At 43.0% G+C, this 26,514-nt stretch overlaps 1 protein-coding gene across 8 annotated transcripts in view; it reads left to right on the top strand.

The window, feature by feature from the left end:
• Positions 1-26,514, top strand: part of Trim2 (tripartite motif containing 2) — a 199,875-nt gene that overhangs the window by 71,336 nt on the left and 102,025 nt on the right. For 2 of the 8 annotated variants that reach the window (XM_046458898.2, XM_046458897.2), the window contains exon 1: positions 4,190-4,571. The exons of 4 other annotated variants lie outside the window; for them this stretch is intronic. In XM_046458898.2, coding sequence (XP_046314854.1) covers positions 4,452-4,571 — 120 coding nt within the window. In that variant the 5' untranslated portion in view covers positions 4,190-4,451. Of the gene's footprint in view, positions 1-4,189; positions 4,843-26,514 lie in introns of those variants that run through there. 2 more of the 8 variants (XM_046458901.2, XM_046458900.2) reach the window with 2 other exon arrangements.

Here is a 26,514-nt window from a genome sequence, read left to right as displayed (position 1 = left end):
TAAAACTACAGATTGTTGTGCAGGTATAGGAGCAAGGAAGTGAGATTAAAAGTAGCCCACAAGCCAGGCTCAGTGGTGCACGCATGTAGTCCCAGTTCAGGAGGCTGAGGCAGGTGATCACAAGTTCAAAACCAGCCTCAGCAATTTAGCAAGGACCTAAGCAACTCAGTAAGATCCTATTTCTAAATTTTAAAAAAATTTAAAAAGGGCCAGAGATGCAGCTTAGTGGTTAAGTGCCCCTGGATTCAATCCCCAGTACCCATCCCCACCCCAAAAAAGTAGACTACAAAGAAGGAGTAGATCCAAGATACAAAGTGATGGTCACAAAGCCTAATCCACCTGAAAAACCTACCAGGAAAGGATTTCACTTTACACTTGTGATATTTCAAATAATACTACGTAGCTCCTTCCTGGGTCCTGAAGTCTTTATCTGGGATATCCTCCCTCTCTTCACCATTTCAGAAGCTCCTAAAAATTAGATCCCAAAGAAACTCCATCCTTCCAGTCACAAATTGGACACTAGAGATTAGTCCCAAAATCCAATGTCAGGTCCTACTCCTTCAAATGAGGCCATTGAGAGAAAAGTTGAGAATCAAGAACTCTCTTAAATATTATTTTAGGATAAAAAATTAAATTAAGGAGCCAGACAGAGCTGAGGCAGGAAAATCACTTGAGCCCGGGAGTTTTCAACTAGTCAGAGCAACATAGACCCCTATCTCAAGAAGTGGGGGAGAGGCCTGGAGTGTAGCTCAGTGGTAGAGCTATCGCCTAGTATGTATGAGGCTGTGTGTTCGATTCCCAGCACAGGAAGGAAGGATGAAAATAAAGCAAAAAAAAAAAAAAAATAGCACAAGAGCAGTGTGAGGCGGCACATGCCTATAATTCTAGTGGCTGGGGAGGCTGAGGCAGGAGGATCACGAGTTCAGCCTCAACAAAAGTAAGGCACTTAGCAATTCAGTGAAACCCCATCTCTAAATAAAATATAAAATAGGGCTGGGGATGTGGTTCAGTGGTCAAGTGCCTCTAAGTTCAACCCCCAATACCAAAAAAAAAAAAAAAAAAAAGGAAAATTGCACAATATTTAATTCCATCAAACATACAATATTTGTGTTCCAAGTTTTTGCAAAGCCAAAGGATTAACTAGAGCGTTGATTGCACTAGTAAGATCTCATATGACTGTGATAAAAATAAAAATAAAGGGAAGGCTGCTGGAAGTTATGCTTATAGCTGTATTAATGGCAGCCATTGATGTTGTGCGTCTGTGCCCAGGAAATACACAATGTGGCTGGGATTCGGAATAGTTCGGGATAGTTCGGATAGTATGTTCGGATAGTATGGAAAAAAACTTTAAGAAAAAATAAAAGTACAGTGGCAAGTTTGGATAGAAGATATGATATAAGATAGGTGATAGAAAACAATATAAAAGGATGTTATTTAACAGACCCCAGCACATTTGCCAGCATTCTTAGCTACTGATGATAGAAATTATTCTAGTTGGTATGAGAATTAAAGGAATTTATTAGAGAATATTAGGACACCAATAAGAAAGTAAAAGGCCGCCCCACAGAATGAGGGAAAATATTTGCAAATCAAATATCTGATTAGGGACTTGTACCTAGAATAGGACAATTCAAACCACAATAGAGAAATATGAAAAGACAATGTAAAAATGGGCAAAGAATGTTGGTTGTTCAGCAATGTGAATCTACTCAATGGGATTGAACTGGACACATAAAACTACTCAAAATGATAAATTTTATGGTAGGGATATATAACCACAATTTTAAAAATAAATTTTGAAAATTGGGCAAAGGATTTCAATAGACATTTCTACAAAGGTGTACAAATGGTCAATAAGCAAGAGAAAGATACGTAACATTATTCATCATTAGGGAAATCAAAACCACAATGAAATGCCCAATTGTGCTTCATTTGTGCACTATGAATTAAATGCATTCTGCTGTCATGTATAACAAATTAGAATAAATAAATCAATTAATTAAATTTTTTTAAAAAAGAATCTGGGCAGGAGGATCACAAGTTCAAAGCCAGCCTCAGCAATTTAGCAAGATCCTAAGCAACTTAGCAAGACGCTGTCTCTAAATAAAATAGAAAAAAGAGCTGGGGATGTGGCTCAGTGATTAAGTGTCCCTGGGTTCAATTAAAAAAAAAAAATCTGTAACTCCCACATGGTGCAGATTTGGAAAACTGTCTGGCAGTTTCTCAGAATGTTAGAAAAAACATTATCTTGTCTGACCTTCTAAGCTCTGGACAATATTAATCACTCCTTTCTTAAACATTTCACTTCTACTTCCCTAATTGTTGGTCACCTTCCTTTCTTCCTACTCCCATCCTCACTGGGGATTGAACCTAGGGACACTCTACCACTGACGTGCAGCCCATTCCTTTCTTATTTCGAGATAGGGTCTAACTAAGTTGCCCAGGCTGGCTTTGAACTTGAGATCCTCCTGCCTCAACCTCCCAAGTAGCTTGGATTACAAGCATGCACCACCACACCCAGCCCCTCTTGTACTTCCTTTTTTTGGTAGTGGGAATTGAACTGATGGGCACTCAACTACTGAGCCACATCCCCATCCCTATTTTGTATCAAGACAGGGTCTCACTGAGTTGCTTGGCGCCTTGCTTTTACTGAGGCTGGCTTTGAACCCTTGATCCTCCTGCCTCAGCCTCCTGAGCCTCTGGGATTACAGGTGTGTGAGCCACTATACCCAGCCCCTCTTGTACTTTCTAATTTTCTTTTTCTATTTCCTTTCAGAGCAACTCTCTTTGCCTATTTACTTACAGCTGATATTTCTTCTCATCTCCATCCTCATGCCAATCAGTTCACACTGGGTGAATCTTATGGGTAGAATTGTTTCTTTGCTTCTCGGTCACCACGAAATGACCAGGCTTCTTTCACCATGCATGATGTAGTGTGCTGCTACAGGCCCAAAGAAACAGGGCCAAGTGACCGTGTACTGAAATCTCCAGAACATGAGCCCAAATAAAACTTTCCTTTTAATAAGCTGATTATTTCAAGTATTTTGTCATAGTAACTGGAAGGGAAGATGCAATTAGTTCAAATGAAGCCATTCTGCAGCAGGTGGGTCCCTAATCCAACGTGACTGGTGATCTTAGAAAAGGGAAATTTGGATACAAGGGTGCAGGGAAAACCCCATGTGAAGATTGGAGTCACATTGCCATGAGCCAAGGAACTAAAAGAACCTAGGGGAGAGGCCTGGAAGAGATCCTTTCCTAGAGCTTTCAGGGTGAGTGAATGTCATGGCTGAGCTAGGACCTTAATCTCAAACTTCCAGCACCCAGAACTATGAGGCAATAAGTTTCTGTTTAACCTACTGAGTTTGTGGTACTTTGTTATGGGTGAGAGCCTACAACTCTGCTCCCTTCCCTGTAGGCATCAAACCCTAAAAAAAAAAAAAAAAAAAAAAAAGTTCTCTTTCTCTTTTGGAGTCTTTTCCATCTACCAGAGCTCCACTCCCACTCCCTTCTTAGGTTGGCCTCCTTTGATATCCCTTCTGAAATAATCTTTCTCAAACACATCCAATCAAGTCACTTACGTGCCCCACTGAAATCCCTCAGAGAGTTCCCCTGATTTCCAGAGACAGTGCATAGCTTAGCAAACAAGCTCCTGGGGATCTCACTCTTTGTCACCTTCAGTAACTGGATCTCTCACCCCCTGCTGCCTCCCACAGCCCTTTCTCCAGCCTCTCTTTGTTCTACAAACCTGTTCGGTCTTCAAAAACTCAAAGCCAGCCTGCTCTGGGAGGCCGTTCTTGGTTTTCCGTGTGATCTAAAATCTCTTTCTCACATTTCTGTCACAGTACTTTTAGGTATCCCCCATGTACCCCGCCCCCGCCCCACTAGACTGTAAAGCGCTTGGGAGTAGAGACTTGGTGCTTTTTCCAACTTTCACTCCTAAGGCACTCCTCAGTGTGGAAGGACTAATTCACTGAGTAAAAAATAAACTCCCAGAGAGACGGTGATATCTCACTATTTCCAGTGCTGATTGCATCATAGCTGACTTGTTTGTTGGAATAAAAACCAGAATTTTTTTTTTTCCTTTTATATTTGGTCACGTTTGTTTTTAATAATGAGCTGTCCCATAAAGGAGGCCGGCCCTTTTCAGCTCTCTCGGCCCCATCCAACTGAAGTCACTTCCCCTGAAGGGACAGTGTTTGCATTCTTGTTTACAGGACCGAGGAGGAGTAGACCTGAAAACCGAGCCAACCCGGTTTTCCAGCCCCCCTGGCCTGCGATTGGCGCATCCCGGGGGCCGGCCGCGGAGCCTGTAGTCATCGGACGGAGAAATCCTTCTGGAATTGGGCACCCATTTGCGTGTCTGTCTCGGCCTCCGGGTGCGGGATCAGCTGTGCGATCCCGGCCACCTATAATCCGGGATCTGCCTCCGCCTCGAGGTTTATGGAAAGCAGATGTCTCGCTGCCCTGGGACTGAGCACAGAATGGAAATGACCAGCCCGGGAGCCCTCTGGAACCGGGGACACCGAGCGCAGGTCCTTCGGAGCCCAGCCGGGAGGCAGACTTTCCCCCTCGTGCGTGCTTTTACCACTCGGGCCGCTCGCTCCGCAGGCGTCAGGCGATAAAGCGGTTTGACCTTCAGACAAAAATCGGGCTGCAGGAGTGCGGCTGCGGGGGAGGGAAGGAGGCGGAGAGGAGCTGGCGCCGCCGCCTGGGTCGCCCGCCCGCCGCCTGATGTCGTGAGCCAGCCGACCAGGGCTCTGGCTGGGGGCGCAGCGGCGCCGGAGCAGTGGCGGGGTCCCCTTCCCGGCGCGTTTCCTCCGCGGAGCCAGCCCGGGTCTCGCAGTAAGTGGCAGCTCCGGCCGCAGCGCGGCGGCCACCTGGAGCGCTGGGCTCTGGCCAGGTCGGGGTGGACCGAGGTGTGCGGGAAGGCTGCCCGGAATCCATTTCCGGATCCTCGCCGCGGTGCCCAGGAGCCGCCAGGACCCGAGCAGCTGGAGCGCGGCGGGGGCTGCGGAAGCGCTGAGCCCTGACCTTGCCGGCTGCCAGGCCCCGCCGTCTCCCCGACCCCGGACCCTCGGCGGTTCCAGACTCGAGGCTTGGGAGGGGGGCGGGTGTGTGTGTGTGTGTGTGTAAAGCTTTTAAAGTCATTTTGCATTGGGGAAAGAAAAAAAAAAAAGATATTCAAGGTATTCTGCAATCTTAAGGCAGTAGTTGTAATGATCTTGAAAAGACGGGCTTCTTTCTCTTTTTCTGTTTATTTTACAACATTTTTGGTCGTTTTTTTAAAAGGGAAAATTCCATTAGATTTCCTTCCTATTAGCCTCTCCTCATTCTCTGGCCAAACGGTTGTGGTTTTATTAAGGAGGAAGATGTTGATTTTTGAGGGCTTGCAGCACTTCTTTTGATTGATGTATTTATTCTGGAAATGCTTGTCCCATGATGAAAACCGCACGCTGCTGACCAACTAGATAAAAGGTTGGGGGTGGGGAGGGAGGCTTGTCTCACCTGATACCTATCAGATCCAAAGCGTTTGCTGAACCCCATATCCATTCCCACCTTATGAACCCCATATCGATTCCCACCTGAGATCCAACTTCATAGAGCGAATAATTCCTTCTACACCCCTTTGCTCCCCACTGTAAACCACCAAATTTAATCTATGGAATAGACAGCTTTAGATCCAAACAAACTAACTTCCTTCCTTCCTTCCTTCCTTCCTTCCTTCCTTCCTTCCTTCCTTCCTTCTTTCTTTCTCTCTCTCTCTCTCTCTCTCTCTCTCTCTCTTTCTTTCTCTCTTTCTTTCTCTCTCTTTCTCTTTCTTTCTCTCTCTCTCTTTCTCTCTCTCTTTCTTTCTCTCTTTCTTTCTTTCTCTCTTTCTCTCTCTCTCTTTCTTTCTTTCTTTCTCTTTCTTTCTTTCTTTCTCTCTCTCTCTCTTTCTTTCTCTCTCTCTCTCTTTCTCTCTCTCTTTCTCTCTCTCTCTCTCTCTTTCTCTCTCTCTCTCTTTCTCTCTTTCTTTCTTTCTTTCTTTCTCTCTCACAGGACCCTACCATGTTAGGGCAAGATCTGAACCACTAGACTACTCCTCCAACCCCCAAACACTTTTTAAATAGTTAATTTAAAAAGAAATATTTTTAATAGTTAATTTTTTTTTTGAGAAATAGAGAGATTTTAATATTTATTTTTTAGTTTTCGGCAGACATAACATCTTTGTTTGTATGTGGTGCTGAGGATCGAACCCATGCACACATGCCAGGCGAGCGTGCTACCGCTTGAGCCACATCCCCAGCCCCTTTAATAGTTAATTTTTAAAAACATTTTAATTTTAGAGTTTTGGAGGTCCGACATTAGATTAGGTCAGCTCCCAGGGTGTGCATGAAAGGTGGTTTCATGTGGCAGTCTGCATAGCCATGCTTTTTTCATGAAACAGATTTTAACCTATTTTCTTCTAAAAATGGAGATTAAATTTTTCATCTGTAATTTTAGAATATAGTTATGGACTTGTTGCAAGGCAACTTGTATTTCCAGATTCCTTTACCAGGGGTGGGAGGCAGTACTGCGGTCAGGTCAGTTCCTCCCTGTTCTATTTGACCTCTAGTCTCAGATTTCCACTTGATTTCATCCTTGGCAGAACTAGTACCTGCCCTTCAACTCAGGAAACAAAAAGAGCAGGAATGATCTGGAGTGCTTTGACAACCGCCACCAAAGACATAAAGTGTTTGGTGGAACATGACACATGTTACATTTCCTTCCCCTTCAAATTTACTTTCATATAGTGATTAAGGATCAGTTTTTTAAAACCTGCACCTCCCTTCTTCCTTAGGATATTCATGGGTTTGGTTGAGATGGGCAAGGTCATCTACACTAATGGAATGTCTTCTAGGAGAGATAATCTGGTCATGCTCTGGGCTGGGGACCGGAGGGTCACACCAGATCTCACTGCACCACTATTAGCACATTCTTTTCCCAACAGCTTCCCACTTCTTTCAACCCTGTACTATAGGATCCCATTTAAGTACCTACCATGCTATTTTTGGATCATGGAATGTAGCACACCATCACCTTTCATTATTATGGTTTGTTTAAATGAAAATATCCCTTATCAGTAATTATCTGAGAACATTTTTCCAATCCCTGCCTTTATTTTCATGGAAAATTCTATGTTTATTAGATTCCCCTGGAAATTCCATTGCATGGCTTCTTGATTGTCTGGTCAGCTGGTTATTTCTACTTCTTACCTGAAGTACAAGCAGAAGGAACTTCTTATAAGATACTAAACATAAATGGCTTAGAGTCTGCATAAGAATTAACATCTCGTGCTCTCTTCTTTGGTCTGCTCTTGAGTTGCATTCTTTCCTTTGCATTTCTGTCCATTGACTATCCTAGAAAGAAGCTGGATAGTTACCTTGTGGATCAGGAGTGACCCATTTGTGCGTCCTTTCCTGAGCTTTTGCGTGACCCCATTCAATGGAGATAACTGAGTTGGATAATATAGCAGGACCCAAAGAAGCTTTGAAAATGATATCCTGGAATCCCCAAATCCTGGGAAGATAATATTACCATAGCGTTCTCTTTTCTCATCACCCCACAAAAAGTGGTACTGCTTCGTTTACACCAAATCCTATCTTGGGGTATAAATATCCAAAAGACAATGTTAGCTTGAATATATTCGGGCACTAAAAGTGTATTATACTGGCAAGGGCTGGTGAAATGCTTTGAATGCTATTGCTAATGATGAAGATAGGAACATTTTTTCCTTTTGATTTTTCTGGGGAAAATCGTTTCAGGATGTCTGCTGGGGATGCCCCACTGAGAATGTTGTTTGAAAAGCCTTGAGGCAAAGGCTGAGGTCCTATCTAACTCTGTCATCAATATTATAGTTGGTGCCCTAATTCTGCAGCTTCCACATCCTGGGATTCAAATAACTAGGGATCAAAAAAAAAAAAAAAAAAAAAAAAGTGTGTCATTGCTGGCACATAGTGGTTGCTTGCCTGTACTGGACATGTACTTTTATTTTCCCTGTCCTTCTTTCCTAAACAATATGGTTTAACAACTATTTATATAGCATTTGACATTGTGTTAGGTATTATAAGGAATCTAGAGATGATTTAAATTATATAGCAGGATATGCATAGGTTATATGTAAACTAGACCATTTTATATAAGAGACTCAGATAGCCACAGATTTTGATGTCCACAGGAGTGGGAGTGCCAGTGAAACCCATTCCCCTGAGATAACAAGGGACTACTTACTGTATTTCTTAGATTCTTCTATATTAGATTTTAAAACTGACTTGCTAGTTGGCGAGTCTGAAAGAATCCATACAAATCATCTGTGAGTTTAATATATTCTTTTCTCTCAAAGAAAATGTATGTCTCATGATATGGATAGTATTTGGTCTTAGAGTTCAGACAGTTGACAAAGTGCAATTTTTCAATAAATAGGTAGAGAGAAAATTAAACTTGGCGGCGTTAAATCTAGTGACACTGAGTTACTCTTTCCTTGACACTCAGTTTATATGTAATTTTTGATGGTTTGGTGTAAATTCAACCTCAGAAACTGAAGGGTTTTTGTTGTTGTTGTTGTTTTTGGTGGTACTGGGGATTGAACATAAGAGTGCTCTATCACTGAGCTACATCCACAACCCATTTTACTTTTTCTTTTGAGACACAGTCTCGCTGAGTTGCTGAGGCTGGCCTTAAACGTGGTATCCTCCCACCTCAGCCTCCTGAGCAGCTGGGATTACAAGCATGTGCCACCATACCCAGCTAGAAACTGAGTCATGTTGGCAAATATTTTATTCTACTCATAATGATTCCTTTCTACTGAAAAGCATTCTTTTTGTACATGCTGCCTTCGAATCTCATGTTAATCCTCGAATAGAAATATATATCCTCTCCCTAGGATTTTCAATATTTTCCCTTTTTATAACATACTGTATATCTATAGGCAATTTGTTTTCTGTGGATGGGCTGGCCCTGGGTGATTTGAATGTGTCCCAGGGCTAGGAGTACTGTTCAGTGGTACAGCACTTGTCTTGCATGTGTGAGGAAGCCTGGGTTTCATCCCTAGAACTGGAGAAAAAAAGAAAAAAAGTGTCCCTGCGGTTGGTCAAGCAAAAACACTGTCCCTGTCAGCATCATTGTTAACTTATGACACTTCAGAAATGAACCAAGCTAAGATGTGCTGACTTTTGGAACCGGAGGGCAGAAACTTTTTTTTTTTTTTTTTTTGTAATTCCAGATTGGCAGTACAATTTGCCTGACTTTACTGTAGGCGGCTGGAGTCCAGGGGGGTGATTAGCCTTATAAATCACCATCTCCTTAGAGGAAGTGTTCTCCAGGTTTCAGAACAGACACCTTTTCAGGGATTTTTTTTTTTCCAGTTTAAATGATTTAAACTAAAATATCAAGACAGGCATAAAATTTCCCAACCTGCTTATCTCCCATTGAAATCAAGAATAACATTACTGACCTCCAGGGATGACTTTCAGAATCAAACAAAATGGAAAGTGTCTTAGATCCAGATCTCTGCAAAAAGAAATCTGACACAAGACCCCAAAGGCAAAAAATTAGAACAACTCTTGGTTGGTTTGTTGGTTGGTGCTGGGGATGGAACCCTGGGCCCTGTGCATGCTAAGCAGGTATTCTGCCACTGAGCTCCACACCCCAGACCCTAGAACAAGTTTTATTTTAGTTGTGCTGACCAACTTAGTAGAAGGAAGGAAAGATATTTTTCAAGCCCATAACCCCAGTCTGTCAACCAACAAGGATTTATGCGACAAATATATTTCGAATCCCCTGCTTGATGATCTGGAGAGTACAATAATTCAGAAGGCAGAGCATACCCTGAAGACATTTCAAGTCTTTCTGGAGCCGTTAGACGTTAGTGAGCATCCTCCTCCCTACCCATTCATGTCTTCAAAAGTCTTTTCTCATGAGAAACTGGGAAATCACATCCAGAACCTCTTCAGTAGTTCAGGCACACTTTCTGAGAGAATGAAGATGGTTGCCTTATCCTGAGATTAGCTTTCTTGGGTGGGTATAAAGGGTCTTCTTGGCTCATTCAACATGACCTGAGTGAGGTGGCATTTGCTGCTCACCCTGGAGACTCCCATTGATGCTTGACTCTACTCGCAGGGTGTTCCTTCCCCAGCTACCAACAGTGACCGTGGGCAGCTCCAAAATGCCCCATAATGGGAGCATTGCTGCAGGGTAAATGATAGATACCCTTGAGCTTTGCATTAATTAAGAGGATGAGATCAGGTCTCTTTAATCATGAAAACAGCCTCAGACTAAACAAAGAGCTGTCTTGCTGGCTACATGCGATTTATTTAAATGAGTATCACACAGTCTACAATGGTGTTGAAGCCGTATTATAAAAACCACCAAAGAGAGTAAGTTTTCTGGGCCTTTGCTTAAAGATAAAAAAGGCTTTAGCCACATGGAATGGGATTTGCATCTTGTTTGCTTGCCTGTACGTCCTGGCTTATTGGACACAATGGAGGATTCACACCTAGCTTTTGAAGCTGGGCCGTCTGCCTTAGTGATGATTAAAATAGTGAACTAGGGGTTAGGGGGGGGAAGAAATTTTTTTTTTTTTTTTTTTGTAATTCCAGATTGGCAGTACAGTTTGCCTGAGCAGTAGCAAAGGCTATCAGTGTGTAATAATCTCTTTGGTTTTGTGTGTGAATGATCTCCTTCTCAACTTGGGGCATCTGGCTCCCTTTAATTGTTCAGAATTTGCCCAGGGCTTCCTCCACCCACTCCATGCATTGGATTCACTTAATAATGCCACATAATCACATGTTAGTTAAAGAAGTTGTAAAAGTGAGTCTCTTATGCAATGTAAGCACCTATTTTGGGTATCCCATTATGTGGCATGGTCAAGAAGATCACCCACAAAAAAGTGAGATAAAGGGTCCTCAAGTAGGCTGAAGGCTGCGGAACCTCCACACCCATGTCACCCTCAATACTCTGACACCTTCTCTTCCTCTGCTTGAAAGCTTCAATCATCCTCATCACCCATGTTCTCACTCAGGTCTTAGCCATGTACTTAGTACTTCCTGTTCTAATCTAGAATTTAACCACAGCTCATCGGGCACTTTACCCTGCGTGTGGCTCTAATGGCTGAGATGAGCAGTGCTCTGTAGCTTTAAGTTACAGCTTTGATTTTTTAAAAATCTATTCTAATTAGTTATACATGACAGTAGAATGCATTCTGACACATCATACATGAATGGGCTCTAACTTCTCATTCTCCTGTTTGTACATGATGTAATTACACAGGTCATGTAATCCTATATGCACATAGGGTAATAATGTTCAACCCCCATCCCCCCTCCCCTCCTTTTCCTCCCCTCTGTCTAGTCCAAAATACCTCTATTCTCCCCTCCACCTTTGTGAATTAACATCCACATATCAGAGAAAACATTCAGCCTTTGGTTCTTTAGCTTTTTTCGCTTAGCATAATATTCTCCAATTCCAACCCTTTACCAGCGAATACCATAATTTCATTCTTCTTTGTTAGTGAGTAATATTCCATTGTGTATATATACCACATTTAAAAAATATATTTTAGGACGGCTGTGCGAGCCCTGGGCACCCGGCCTTCGGGTCTCTGTAAGACTTGGCTTTCGGCCGCGAGTCGGTTGCACTGCTGTGATCATCACCTCCCAAGGATGCATCCTGACTTATCTTCGCACTTGCACACTGAAGAATGCAACATCTTGATTAACTTGCTTAAGGAATGTCACAAAAATAGAGAATTTTTAAATATTTATTATTTTAATTTTCGGCGGACACAACATCTTTGTATGTGGTGCTGAGGATCGAACCCGGGCCTCACGCATGCCAGGCGAGCATGCTACCGCTTGAGCAACATCCCCTTCACCATACTTTTAAATCAAGTCTTGGGAACTGCCCCACCATTCCTGAATTGACTCAGCTGATAATTGAGCTAGACTGCATAACTGAAACACAACTTCTGATTTTATTTTTTATTTTTATTTTTTGGTAGTAGGCATTGAACCCACGATGCTTTATCACTGAGCCACATCCTCAGCCCTTTTGAATTTTTATTTTGAGACAGGCTCTCACTAAATTGCTTAGGACTTCATTAAGTTGCTGAGGCTGACCTCAAAATTGCAGTCCTCCTGCTTTAGCATTCTGAATCACTGGGATTACAGGCATGGGCCACTGTGCCTGGCACAACTTCTGATTTTTTAAGTAAAAATATAAAATGTTTACTATTTAAAAAACAGGAACTGATTATTTATATTGACTCAATACAGAATGTTTCAGCTCTGTATGTAGTGAGTTATAGTAAAAGGAAAACAGGGAGTGTCCACTACCAGAAAGAAGCTTTGGAGAGAAAGAGATTTTGTAGGGTAATATGTTAGTCTTACCCTTAATGATTTTGCCAATTTAACCTTTAGAAGTGTGTTGTGTTTTCATAACATTATGCATATGTGAAGAAATGCTGTTTTTTCATATTTACTTCCTAGGTTAACCAGATTAAGGGCTTCAGTTTTTCAATCCTTGATTTTTAAGTATTCTTTGTTACATGTTATTTGCATACTGCTCTTTGGTCCATGATTTTTTTGCTGCTGTTGTTTAATTTTTATTTTTGTAGTTGTAGATGGACAGCATGCTTTTATTTCATTTGTTATGTAGTGCTAAGGGTGCAACCCAGTGCTTCACATGGGCTAGGCAAGCACTTTACCACTGAGCCACAACCCCAATTTTTTCGGTGGTGCTAGGGATTGAACCCAGGTCCTTGTGCATGTTAGACAAGCACTCTACCAACTGAGCTATACTCCTAGCCTGGTCCATGACTTTTTAAATAGGAATCAAATATTACATTTTTTTTTCATTTCAAAAGGATTTCTTATAACGAAGGGGATAGTTCAGATCATTGGAACTAAAGATAGACTTTTGAAGAATTAACTTTTTAAGTATAATTTCATACAGTAAAACAGCTGTTTAAGTGTACAGTTTGATTTTTGACCAACATAAACACCCATGCAATCATTGTCACAGTTGAGGTAAACAACATTTCTTTCGTATTAGAGTTCCCTGTGTGGCTTTGCAGTCCCCATTTCTCACCTTGGCCCAGGTAACCCCTGAACTACTTTTTGTTAATGTAGATTAGTTTTGCTATTCTAGAATTTGTTATAAATGTACTCTACATTGTATGTTTTTATGTATTGTTCCATATTTTTTGAAGCTAATAGAGTTTGTTGGATATGTCATTAATTCATTCATTTTTATTTCTAAGTGGTATTCCATTGTATGAATATGCCAGTTTGCTTGTCTATTGATGGATATTTAGGTTGTTTGCAGTTATGCTGTTTTGAATAAAGCTGCTATGAACATTTGTATACAAAAAAAAAAATATATATATATATATATATATATATATATATATATATATTAGTCATTGATGGACCTTTATTTTATTTATTTATATGTAGTGCTGAGGATTGAACCCAGTGCCTCACAGATGCTAGGCAAGTGCTTTACCATTGAGCTACAACCCCAGCCCATATACCACATTTTCTTTATCCATTCTTCTGTTGAGGGGCACCTAGGTTGGTTCCATAGTTTAGCTATTGTGAATTGAGCTGCTATAAACATTGATGTTGCTGTGTCGCTGTAGTATGCTGACTTTAAGTCCTTTAAGTATAAACCTAGGAATGGGATGACTGGGTCAAATGGTGGTTCCATTCCAAGTTTTCTGAAGAATCTCCGTACTGCTTTCCAGAGTGGGTGCACCAGTTTGCAGTCCCAGCAGCAATGTATGAGAGTACCTTTTTCCACACATCCTCGCCAACCTTTATTGTTGCTTGTGTTCTTGATGATTTACAGCTTTGATTTTAAGGATGAAGTTATAAGGAAGAAAAACTAAGTGTGGCTGGCTGAAGTATTGCACTCGATCTGTAAGATTTCCCAGAGGGTATTCTGGATATTAGCATCCAGGTTGCTACATACGAAGAAACAAAAAACAGAGTGTCAAGCCAGTGTGGTGGCACATGCCTATAATCCCAGTGACTTGGAAGGTTGAGGCAGGACTATCCCAAGTTTAAGGCCAGCCTCAGCAATTTAGCAAGACCTAGTCTCAAAATAAAAAATACAAAAGTGCTGGGGATGTTGTTCAGAAGTAGAGCACCCCTGGGCTCAATCCCAGTGACGCAAAAATAAAATAAAATAAACAACCAAAACTAAACCAAAACAAACCAAAAAAATCCCCCAATCCTGTTTTTCTCCTCTAACTCTGCCAGTACAAAGCTAGCGATCAAAACCAAATTTAGCAAACGGTTACAGAATGTGGTCTCCAGATTTCTGCCACTATTAAGCAGAATTCTCTTTCACAAAGCTGTTCCTCTTTCATAAGAACGATGCTTTGTCCATCTGTTACAGCACACGCTTGGGCTAACAAATGAGCTTAAATGATAAACGCTCTCTTTTGCCCCGATCATGAGGCTGGCACACAGTCAGGGGACAATGAAGTGACAGGGTGCCATTTGCTTGGAAGAGGGATGAGCGGAGGCCAAATGCAGTCTTTTGCTGTTTTTTTTCCTTATTTTCTGACATCAAGTAGCAATTACCCTTCAAGAGTCCTTCATCCTTTGTCCCTTTCCCATCCCCAAAGTCTCCATCCAGAAACGTACAGTACAAAGTAATTGATGCCTGAAAGCTCAAAGCCACTCAGAGCTGCCAAGCCACCCACCGTCTGGGTGTGACTCAGAAGTAGAGCACATGCTTAGCTTGCCAGTGCCCTGGTTCAATTCCCAGCCCGGGGTGGGGGTGTGGGGGTGGGTCTAGGAGCCTGGAAAGGGAAGAAGGTGGAAGTGAGGTGTGGGTGGGCCCTGTGCAGAGTGCTGGTTTTTTTCTTGTGACAGTTATTCTCATGTCTCTGCATCAGCATAAGAAATAAGTGTTATTAATTTTAATTATTTAATTAATTAAGGGGGCAGGGGTGTTGCTGGAGGTTTAACTGAGCTACATCCCCAGCCCTTTTTTAATTTTGAGACAGGATCTTGCTAAGTTGCCAAGGTTGACCTTGAACTTTTTGATTGTCCTGGCTCAGCCTCCCCAGTAGCTGGGATTGCAGACCTGCACCACTTGGCTATCTTATTCACCTTTAATACAGTTTCATTAAAAGATAAAAGACAAAATATTGGATTTCTCAGGGATTTCCTCCGTAAGGATTTTTCTGGTAGTACAAATAAAATGTTTTGCTTAAACAAAGGTTCTGAATTTTTAATAATAAAATTTTTAATTTTTAATTTTTACAAGTACCATTACAGATCCTACTTGTATTTCTCTCCCTCTCTCTCTCTCTCTCTCTCTCTCTCTCTCTCTCTCTCTCTCTCTCTCTTTTGGTGATGGGAGATTGAATCCAGGGCTTTGTGAATGCTAAGTGCGCTCCCTCCCCCCAGCCCTCAGATTCATATTACTTTCTAAAGAGGCTTTAAACATCGAGAATAGGAAATTATTAAGAATTTGCTTTGAATCGTTAAAGCAGTTTCTGTGATAAGAGGAAGACAGATTTATGGGCTATAAAATTCTGAATTCCATCTGCTTAGGAGCTGGTTTGCATTTGTAATGCAGTACAAAATATTCTTGGCATGCTTGGGGCTTATTCCACATGGGATCCTCTGTGCTAAAACTCAATCTAGATAGGACCAAATGATTTCTTTTCCTAAATATTTTTTTCCTAACCCATTTCTTTTTCATGAAGTCTTGTGGATAAATGTGTTCACTGAGGTGCTGCCAGGTCTTTCCATCTCTGTGAGTATGGTTTAGTCTTTTTTTTGTTGGTACCAGGGATGAACCCAGAGGCACTTTATCACCAAGCCACATCCCCAGACATTTTTTTTTTATTATGTTTTATTTTGAGAGAGAGTCTTACTAAGTTGCTTAGGGCCTCACTAAATTGCTGAGACTGACTTTGAACTTGTGATCCTCCTGCCTGAGCTTCCCCAGCTGCTGAGATAGTTTAGTCTTTAACCTTCTTTATTCAACCATTCAGCCAGTCTCTGTTGATGGTTGATCAAGGGGGACAAGAGTTCACAGGTTGGGCTGGAGTTGTAGCTCAGTGGTAAAGCACTTGCCTTTCATATGTGGGCATCAGGTTCAATCCTCAGCACCACATAAATAAATAAAATGAAGGTATTGTGCCCATCTACAACTAAAAAAAGAAAATAAAAAAGAGTTCCCAGGTAGACCAGAGGGAGGGAAAGAGACACCCAGACCTCCTGCCCATATCCCTGGAGATCCAGGGCCCAACCTTGGGAATTTATACAAGACTGCTACAGTATTTACTGTCTTAATATGTGCACTGTGTTTGGTGTCTGCAACTTAAAAATGTTCACTTCTTAATTCACTAAAAATTGTTGCTCAGATTCTAGTTTATGGAACAAATAACAAAGATGATATAAAAGAAAAAACTTTTTTTCTTTTATATCATCTTTTAAAATAGAAACATTTAACTTACAGTCATATGGCTGGTTTTATAGGGGGAGTTTGGTGGTTTCTGGATGTGAATCCTTACCAGGCATACTGACTCTGTATGCTACTTGTAGTTCACCTTTATTTGAAGTTGACTACGAGGTCAGTGGGTTCTTCCCTGGTTTGAAATGCTCCTGGGATGAAATCTGTCAAGATTCTAAATCAGACTTGCCAATTCACATTCAGCAATTTGTGGTTAGTTTTTAGTCTTAAAATCAGTAGAATTCAATTTAAAACAAACATTAAACTCTTGGCTTAGGCGTAATGTATTACCTTGTGGATTTACGGCACAGCATGGGTTTTGTTGGGAACCGTCAATCATTTCTTCTGAGAGCCTGGGATACTGCATGCCTTAGGTGCATTGAAGTGACAGTGTGCTATCTGTCTTTTATTTATGCAGGTAACCCTGTTAACCCACCAGGATGTGCCCTGCCATTCTCTCCATCCCTACTACCATTCTTTATTAGTCATGAAATTTATTGGTCCCTGTGGCATGAATCGGGAGGAACCATCTCACTGGGTTCAAGCCCATAATTCCTTCAGCATGGCAGCTAACGAGCTGAGCTCACTTGGCACTGAGATCATAATAATGATTTAATCCCACAGTTGAGAAAACCTTTACCTTTAAAAAAGGTGGGGGTGTGACTCAGTGATAAAGGGCTTGCCTAGCTTTTTCGAGGCCCTGAGGCCCGGGGTTTGATTGCCCAGCACCTCAAAAACAACATCACTTTCACATAAATTATTACAGGGCTGGCGGTGAAGCTCAGAGGTAGAGCACTTGCCTAGCACTAGGCCTTGTGTTGATACACAGTACAAACAAAACAAGGCAAAACCAAGACATGAATCACTCCATCTTTTTTTTTTTTTCTTTTTGTACTGGGGATCTAACCCAGGGCGCTTTACCATGATCCCAGATCATTCTCATATATATATTAATACAATACCTTTATTTTATTTTTATGTGGTGCTGAGGGTGGAACTGAATACCTCACATGTGCCAGGCGAGTGCTCTATCACTGAGCCGCAATCCAGCCCCCCAAGCCCTTTATATTTTTATTTTGAGACAGGGTCTTGCTAAATTGCTAAGGGCCTTGCTAACTTGCTGAGGCTGGCCTTGAATTTGTGATCCTCCTGCTTCAGCCTCCCATGTCACTGGGATTACAGGTGTGGGCCACCACGCACGGCTCCATCTTATCTTTGCAGTGACTCTTAGAGGTAACATTTTAGAGGTGGGAAAACTAAGCCTTGAAGAAGTTGAGTGACTTTTCCAGTAATGTCCTTCTCAGTAGACCAAGTGCTCAGTAACATCTGGTTGAATGACATGATAAAACAATACCTGAGACTGGGATGTAGCTCAATGCTTCACATGGAACTCTGGGTTCCATCCCCAGCACTACAGGAATAAAAAAGATCAATAATAATACCAGAATTGTGGGAAGCTCTAGATGAAAGGCTGTACCATGTGAAAACAAATCTAGAAAGGTATCTAGAAAAGTGGTTTCCAATAGAGATTGGTCATTTAAAATTCAACTCTAGATCCAAGCATATTACACAAAAAAACCAACAGGGAATTATGTGAACCAGGCATGATCGCATGTCAATTTATGTGATCCAGACAATAAATACAATGGTGGTTCAGAGAAGACTTTATTTATTTTTGTGGCACTGGGGATTGAACCCAGGGCCTTCTGCATGCTGGGCAAGTGCTCTACCACTGAACTACACCCTCAGCCAGTGGTTCAGAGAAGAGAGAGAAAACAATATTATTGAGGAAGAAGGACTAAAGTTAGAACTTAAAGAATGTCCAAGATTTGGATGGAAGAGGGAAGTGGGGTGAGCATAATGGGCTGTATTCCAGGTGGGGATTAGTGCAGAAGAAATTGACCAGAAGGTCTTAGCCTGGAGGTTGTGGGAATTAATCTAGGAATAAATCAAAGAGGATCTTCCTGGCCTGATGGACTTGACGTTCAGACACTGCAGAGTGGGTGAGCAGAGTCGGGTCTGTCTGCAGGCTGTGCTGGAGAATCTGTTCCAGCCTCTCCCCTGGCTTCTGTAGCCTCAGGCATTCCTTGGCTTGTAGTTGGCCTCTGCCTGGGTCTTCACGTTATCTTCCCTCTAGCATTGTCTCTAGGTCCACAATTTCCCCTTTTATAAGGACAGCTGTCAGATTGGAGTAGAGTCCACCCTGATGACGGAATTTAAACTTGATCACCTCTGGGAAGAACCACAGAATTTTCCCAACTTAGCAATTTTTTCAGCTTTATCCTGTTGCCCAAATGATACGCATTCGGTATAAACTGTGCTGTGTATTTTGAATTTTGATCTGTGCCTGGGCTGGCGATATGCAGGATGATCCTCTCTGGAAATCCTGGGCCATGGCATGAGCCATCCTCCTAGTCAGCCACGTGATCAGAAGGGGAAATAACCCACACTGCAGTTGACTGTGGCCTGCATTTTGGATGCAGGCATTCAATACACTACATGAGATATTCAACACTTTTATAAAATAGGCTTGGGATGATCTTGCCATAGGCTAATGGGAGTGTCCTGAGTGCATTTAAGGTAGGTGCGGTTCAGAAGGTTAAGGGAGTAATATATTTCTTTTTTGTGTGTGTATGTGTTTTTAAAATTTGCTCTTTTTAGATGTACATGACAGTGTATCTTGGCATATTATACACACATGGAGTATAATGTTTTCTAATTAGGATCTCATTCTTGTGATTGTACATTATGTGGATTTCACTGGTTGTGTGTTCATATATGAACTTAGGAAAGTTATGTCCGATTCATTCTATTATCTTTCCTATTCTCATCCCCCCTCCCTTCCCTTCATTCTTTTTTGTCTAATCCAATGAACTTCTAATCTTCTCCTCCCTCTGCCATTGTGTGTTAGCATCCACATATGAGAATATTTGGCCTTTGGTTCTTTGGGATTGGCTTATTTCACTTAGCATGATAGTTTCCAGTTCCATCCATTTATCAGCAAATGCCATCATTTCGTTCTTCTTTTTGGCTGAGTAATATTCCATTGTGTAGATATACCACAGTTTCTTTATCCATTCATCTGTTGAAGGGCACCTAGGTTGGTTTCATAGTTTAGCTATTGTGAATTGAGCTGCTATAAACATTGATGTGGCCACATCACTGTAGTATGCTAATTTTAAGTCCTTTGGGTATACACCAAGGAGTGGGATAACTGGGTCAAATGGTGGTTCCATTCCAAGTTTTCTGAGGACTCTCCATACTGTTTTCCAGAATGGCTGTATTTGCAGTCCCACCAGCAGTGTATGAGTGAACCTTTCCCCCCACGTTACTTGTATTTTCCCCCCACGTTACTTGTATTCTTGATGATTGCCATTCTGACTGGAGTGAGATGGAATCTCAGTGTGGTTTTAATTTGCATTTCTATTGGCCAATCGTAGAGTAATGGGCATTTTCAACTTACGATGTTTTCAGCTTGGAATGGGTTTATCATGTTTGACTCCATAAGTCAAGGAGCACCCGTGTTTCTAAGTGAGGTCACGTTCTGAGATCCTGGGAGAATTCAACATATCTTTTGAATGGAGCCTGGGCAGAGGCGGGGGGAGTGGGCAGACACACTTCAATCCATGACAGGTGCCATTATAGTCTTTTTTGAGCAGCAGAGTGAGAAGGAGAAAGTTCTGGTAAAGGCAGACTGACCACAGAAAGCAGAATACAGTGGAGGGAGGGAAGGGAGCCATAGGCTGGGGGAGGGGATGCAAGAGAAGAAATAGGTAAAACAGACCTTTTAAAGGAGGAATTGAAGATTAAGCAGTAGCAATGAGACTGTTCCTAATACAGAGCCTGGTGCTTCCCAGGGCATTTCTCCATCGCTGCCTCCTTGGATGCTGATGACCAACGAGGGGCTGAGTGCCTGGTGTCTTTGGGGTTTCTGCCTTGGGAGGACCAATGATGAGGTCATCCACACGAGTGATTTAGGCTGGCACAGGAAGGCAGGATCCAGGCCACACGTGCTGCATTTGACATGGTGAGAGAGGCACGTGCAGATGTCCACGGGGCCACTGGAAGCTCGAGCCAGCTGTCCTCCCTGCAGACACGGACTTGGGATTCAGATGCATTCGGGCCGCCCTTTAATCCCCGAGAGTGGGTGGGATCTCAGAGTGAATGTAGGAGCAGGACCGTGGCCTTGATAGTTTGGCAAATTCCCAGGGTTAAAGGATGGCCAAAAACCAGTCCAAAAGGCATCTTAAAAAGTAGAGGCAAAACAGTGGGGTTCTCTACTCCCAAAACTGAAGAAAAGGAGTTTCCAGTAGAAGTCTCAGAGCCAGGAGCCATGGGAAGGTGCGAGGAGGAGCTGAGAACTGGTGAGGGCAAGGGGGCAAGACTTAGGTCTTAGCAGAAATGAGAGGTTGGGAAGAGCAAGCACCAGGGAAGGAAGGGAGAGAAAGAAGATGATCATCGCAGGGCAGCAGGGTCAAGGAAGGGGCCTGGGAGGACTTTTATTAGAAAGTCACGGCTTTTGAGTTTAGGTACAGTGAGATCCATCCTTTCTAGTGTTCAGTTCTGTGAGTCTGGACAGATGCTGTAATCATGCAACGGTGCCCGCTGTCAGGATATGGAACAGTGACAGGGCTGGGGCTGGGGTGGGGCTGGGGCTCAGTGGTGGGGGGCTTGCCCAGCATGTGTGAGGCCCTGGGTTCAGTTCTCAGCACCACAAGTAAACAGAGGTCCATCCACAACTAATAAAATCTTAAAATCAAAAAGATAGAACAGTGACTTCATCACCCAAATTCCTTCATGCTCAGGGGCTTTTAAAAAGGGAACCTCGGTGTCCCTGAAGCCAGAAGGGAAGGGACCCATGCTAGTGGAGGTGCCAGTGTCAAGATGGAAGCGTTACTGAGGGAGAGAGACTGTGTTAGGGCTCTCTGGAGGAACAGAGCTAACAGAAGGCACATACACCTGTAACGGGAGATTAGATCAGGTCCCACAGCAGCTGTCTGCAGGCTGCTGAGCCGGGAAACCAGTAGCTGCTTGGTCCAAGAAGTTGGAAGCCTCAGAACAAGAGGGACCAATCTTGCAGCCTGGTCCAAGGCTGAAGGCCTGGAGGCTCCCTGGAGAGTTGCTGGTGCAAGTCTGTGTTCAAAGGCTTAAAAACTCTGGAGTCTTACATCCATGGGCGACAGTAATAGCAAAAAAAAAAAAAAAAAAAAAGCATTCAGGTTTGTACCACCTACTTTGCGCATGCGCGCATGTATCTGCAGCTTTGTAACATCCGGGTCTCCAGCCCCGAGGTGCTGCCTGCGCTCAGAGCAGGTCTTCTCTGCTCTGTTCACTGAGGCACATGCCAATCTTCTCTGCAAACACTGGCAGGGACGTCCCCAGGAGTGGGCTTCACCAATTATTTAGGCATCCTCAAGCCAGTCAAGTGGACAACCAAGATGAACCATCACAGAAGCCAGGGAGGTAGTGGCAGGCAGGTGGGCCACTCTGAAGGGGTTACCTTGGTGAACAGAAACGTGTCCCCTCTTCCTGCAAAGCAGAAGGAAGGATGAATGCTCACATTCAGGGTCTATGAGATATTTTGGGGATGAATTTCCAAAGGTCCTGCCAGCAAGACCATTTCCTATCAAGCAAGATGTGCATGTCATACTAACTTCCACCTCAGAGGCCTCAGAGCTTCCTATTGCAATTACTGTCTACAGGAATGACATTAAATTGGCATGCAAGCACAGGGCTGGTTTGCTTTGGGCTGCGTGCCCACGTCCTGCTGCGTGTAACACTGCAGTGATTTTAGAACTAACAACTTCAGAATTCAAGGTTAAGTGCATCTGCATCTTTTCCTGTACAGTGGGAAAAGTTGGCAGTGAAAATGGTTTCGATCTTCCCATAAATACATGTGACAGCCATAAATGACTCACTGCAGAAGAGCTGGCTTCCACAGACACGTCTTCAGGGCATGATTTGGAAGAAGCGATTTGCTTCTCATCAGGTTATGCTTGACTTAAAGCCACCCTGAAGTGAAGCTTTCTCTTTAATGCCCATGATGTCTCTTGCACCCTCCCTCATCTCTGCACACCCACTTCTATCACTCTGGTTCAGGGCTGGGAGGCAAGAGGGCGGCAAACAGTGATTCTTAAACTGTGGGTTTCACGAGTGGGTTGTGAACCAAGTTTGTGAGTTGCAACCTGCTTATGTAAAATTTGAAGTAGAATGGAGTAGAAAATAGGGCATAGGGCTCAGTGTGGTTTCATGCCATATTTATTTCAGTGAAATATACATGTCTGTACTAGACCCCAACATAAAATGTGTTTCTATTGTGGATTATAGTAACCAAAGTTTGGGATATCTGAGTAGAAAGCATATGGCTCCTTTATAATCCTAGGCAGGTTACTGAGTGTTCTTATGGCTTAGTGAGCTTCACTGACTATAAAATGGGCTAATAATAGTTACCTATCTATTCTGTATGGCCACTGTGAAGGTGAAAGAGAAAATACATGAGAAGCATTGTTTCTATGCCTGGTTAATAGCCAAACTTACTGTCACAATTTCTTTGCCTTCTTGGATTTCTTTTCCATCTCAGGTTTTTGTTTCTTACCCAGACCTTTCTTAGGAGCCTGTTCTGAATTAGAACTATGAATTCAACAGCTGCAGACCACCACTGTTGTTCTATAAGCATCTCCAACTCAATATATCTGTCATAGCCTGCTTTCTGTGGCTACAGCTAAATACCAGAGACTAAGGAATTTATAAAGAAAAAAGGTTTATTCAGCTCACTGTTCTGGAAGCTGGGAGGTCCAAGATCAAGGGGCTGCCTCTAGTGAAGGTTTTCTTATTGGTGGAGACTCTGCAGTCTCAAGGTGGCACAGGGCAAAACATGGTGAGGGGGCACTTAAAAGAAATAGAACCAAGGGCTAGGGTTGTGGCTCAGTGGTAGAGCGCTTGCCTAGCATGTGTGAGGCACTGGTTTAGACCCTGAGCAGTAGAAAATAGGGCATCACCACCTTCTCTCCCCAATTCTGTCCCCTGCCACTGCCTGTCCTATCCCCAGGCACACAGACCCCCTCCACTGCCTTCATTTATTTATATGAGCACTACATATAAATAAACGAATAAAATAAAAGTTTATCCACGTCTAAAAGAATTGAACAAACAAAAAAAGAAATAGATCTAAGTTGACTTTTTATCACTGACCCAGTCTTTATTTATTTATTTATTTATTTGGTACCAGGGATTGAACCTAAGGGCACTTAACCACTGAGCCACATCCCTAATTCTTTTTATTTTTTATTTTGAGACAGGGTCTTATTAGGTTGCTTATAGGCTTGCTAAATTGCTGAGACTGGCCTCAAATTTGCAATCCTTCTGCTTCAGCCTCCTAAACTGCTGGGATTACAGGTGTGCACCACCATGCCCGGCACTGACCCACTGTTAAGACAATAATCCATGAATGAATTAATGATTCTTTCCTCATGACCCACTCATCTCTTAAAGGCGCCCCTCTTAAAGCCTCACAATGGGGATTAAATTTTAATATGGGGATAACGTCCAAACCACCTTCTCTCCCCAGTTCTCTCTCCTGCCACTGCCTGTCCTATCCCCAGGCACACAGACCCCTCTGCTGCCATCTTGAATTGCTTCTCTAGAGGTGCCGCCTTTCACTCCACACCTGGGCTGCCTGCGCATAATCTGGTTCTTCCAGGAAGGCTAATTCTGAGCCTGGGTCACATGTCACTCATTGGGTTACCAAACTTGTGACTCCAGTCTTGCTCCACAGCTCACCCCAGCCTCTGTGTGTCTGCCCTTTTCTTTTCATGTTTATTTAGTTATTGGTTGTTTTTAGTCATGCATGAGAATAGAAGCCATTTGACATGAGTATAAAAGCATAGGATGTATCTTGTCCTAATTCTGTCCCCAGTACCTCTTCTTTCCCTCACCTCCCTGCTCCCAGGCCCCCTTCCCTCTACGGATCTTTCTTCTCTTTACCCACAGCTATTTTTTTAAATTATTTTCTTGTGGGTGTACACGATGGTGAGGTTCGCCGTGGCGTACTCCTGTATGTGCTTTGTAGGAAAGTCAGGTCAGACTCATCCCACTGCCTTTCCTTTCCCATCCTCCCCTCTCCCCGTCATTCCCCTTCGTCTGTTCCACTGAACTTCTCTTCTTTTTTTTTAAGCACACCCCCCCCCGGCCCCCCCGCATTGGAGATTAGCTCCCACATATCAGAGAAAACATCCGGCCTTTGGTTTGGGGGATTGGGTTACTTCATTTAGTTTGAGAGTCTCCAGATCCATCCATTTGCTGGCAAATGAATCCTGCCCTTTCAGCCTTCCCTGTTCCTAGGTCCTGAGAGGCTCTCATGGCTTCCAGGGTCAAGTCCACAACCTTCAGGCTACAACGAGGCCCTATATAGCCTGGCCTCTGACTGCCTCTCCTCTCCTCTCCCCTGCCCCTGGCCTTGTACTTCATACTCCAGTGACACCTAACTGCTTGTCCTTGGTCTTTTCTCAGGGACACTCACATACCCTCAGGTGTCCTCTGCCTTAGGTGCTTGTTGCACATTTCATTGTCTGGCTAATTCTTCCTTGTCCTTCAGGGATCAGTAAACACTGGTTTTTGAGTTGGAAAGACGTTGCATTTGAATCTCCTAATCTGGGGTCAACAGCTGTACGACGCTGAGAAGGGAACTTCTGAAATGCTCGAAGTCAGTTTGTGCATCTGTAAAATGGGAATAACAATGCCTCCTTCATAGATTTGTGAGAGGTGATGAATTATCATGAATAAAAAATAGTTCCTCGTTCTGCTGTCATGTATTTAAAAAATGAAATCAATTAAAAAAAAAAAAAAAGAATAGTTCCTGCCAGGTATGGTGGCACACGCCTGTAATCCCAGCAACTGGGGAGGCTGAGGCAGGAGGATCGTGAGTCCAAAGCCAGCCTCAGAAACTTAGCAAGACTGTGTCTCAAAGTAAAAAATAAAAAGGGATGTGGCTCAGTGGTTATGTGCCCCTGAGTTCAATCCCCGATACCAAAAAAGAAAAAAAAAATTGTTCCTGGCACATGCCAAGTATGTAAAAGATGGCCAACATCATTATTTGATTTGTAATAATGATTATTTTAACTATTAAAAAAGGCTCAGTTGACCTTCTTCTGGACCACAGCTTCTTGCAGACTCTGTGTCTTTGCACTGGCTTTTCTTCTGACCAGATTGCCTTTTCCAGTCTTCTTCCTTTGACCAGTCGCTACAGGCCCTGGAGACTCCACCTGAAGTGTCACCTCCTCTAGGGCAGGCCCAAGGGAGCCTGTGCTCACCTCCATCAGAGCTCTTGGCTACCTGGACTATAATGTTTCTTCCCCCCTGGGCTCTTTGTCTCCTGAGGGCTCCATATCCAGAGTTCCCTTGACACATGCAGGAACCTAATATATAGACCATGATCAATCAGTGTTTCCTCAAAGGTGAATGTGTTAGTCTGTTTTCTGTTGCTATACAGAATACCACAAACTGGATTACTTATAAAGAAAAGAAATATATTTCTTACAGTTCTGGAGGCTGGGAAGTCTAAGGTCAAGGAGTCCCAACTGGTGAGTCTTCTTGCTAAAGAAGTGGGACTCTCAGCTGAATCCCAGGGTGGTGCAGAGCATCACATGGCAAGACAGAGAAAGTTCGTTTTATAACAAGGGCACTCCCAAGGTAACCCATTAGTTCACTAGCCCATTAATGCATGAGTGGATTAATCACCTCTCAAAGGTCCCATCTGGTCCACTTCTTATTTTAGGGGGGACTAGGTATTGAATCCAGGGATGCCTTTATCTCTGAGCCACATCCCCAGCCCTTTTTATTTTTCAATTTGAGACAGGGTCTCACTAAGTTGCTGAGGCTGACCTCAAACTTGCAATCCTCTTGCCTCAGCCTCCCAAGTTCCTTGGGTTACAGGCACGTGCCATCATGCCCAGCTCTGGTCCACTGCTTTCTTCCTTGCAATAGTGATTAAACTTCAACATGAGTTGTGGTGGAGACATTCAG

The sequence above is a fragment of the Marmota monax genome, unplaced genomic scaffold (assembly GCF_021218885.2).
Source record: "Marmota monax isolate L192 unplaced genomic scaffold, Marmota_monax_Labrador192_F-V1.1 WCK01_AAM20220418_F8-fsc00002, whole genome shotgun sequence".
Classification (NCBI taxonomy): Eukaryota; Metazoa; Chordata; class Mammalia; order Rodentia; family Sciuridae; genus Marmota; species Marmota monax.
Note: the sequence above shows the minus strand (reverse complement) of the source record. Positions and strands in the feature narration are given on the sequence as shown.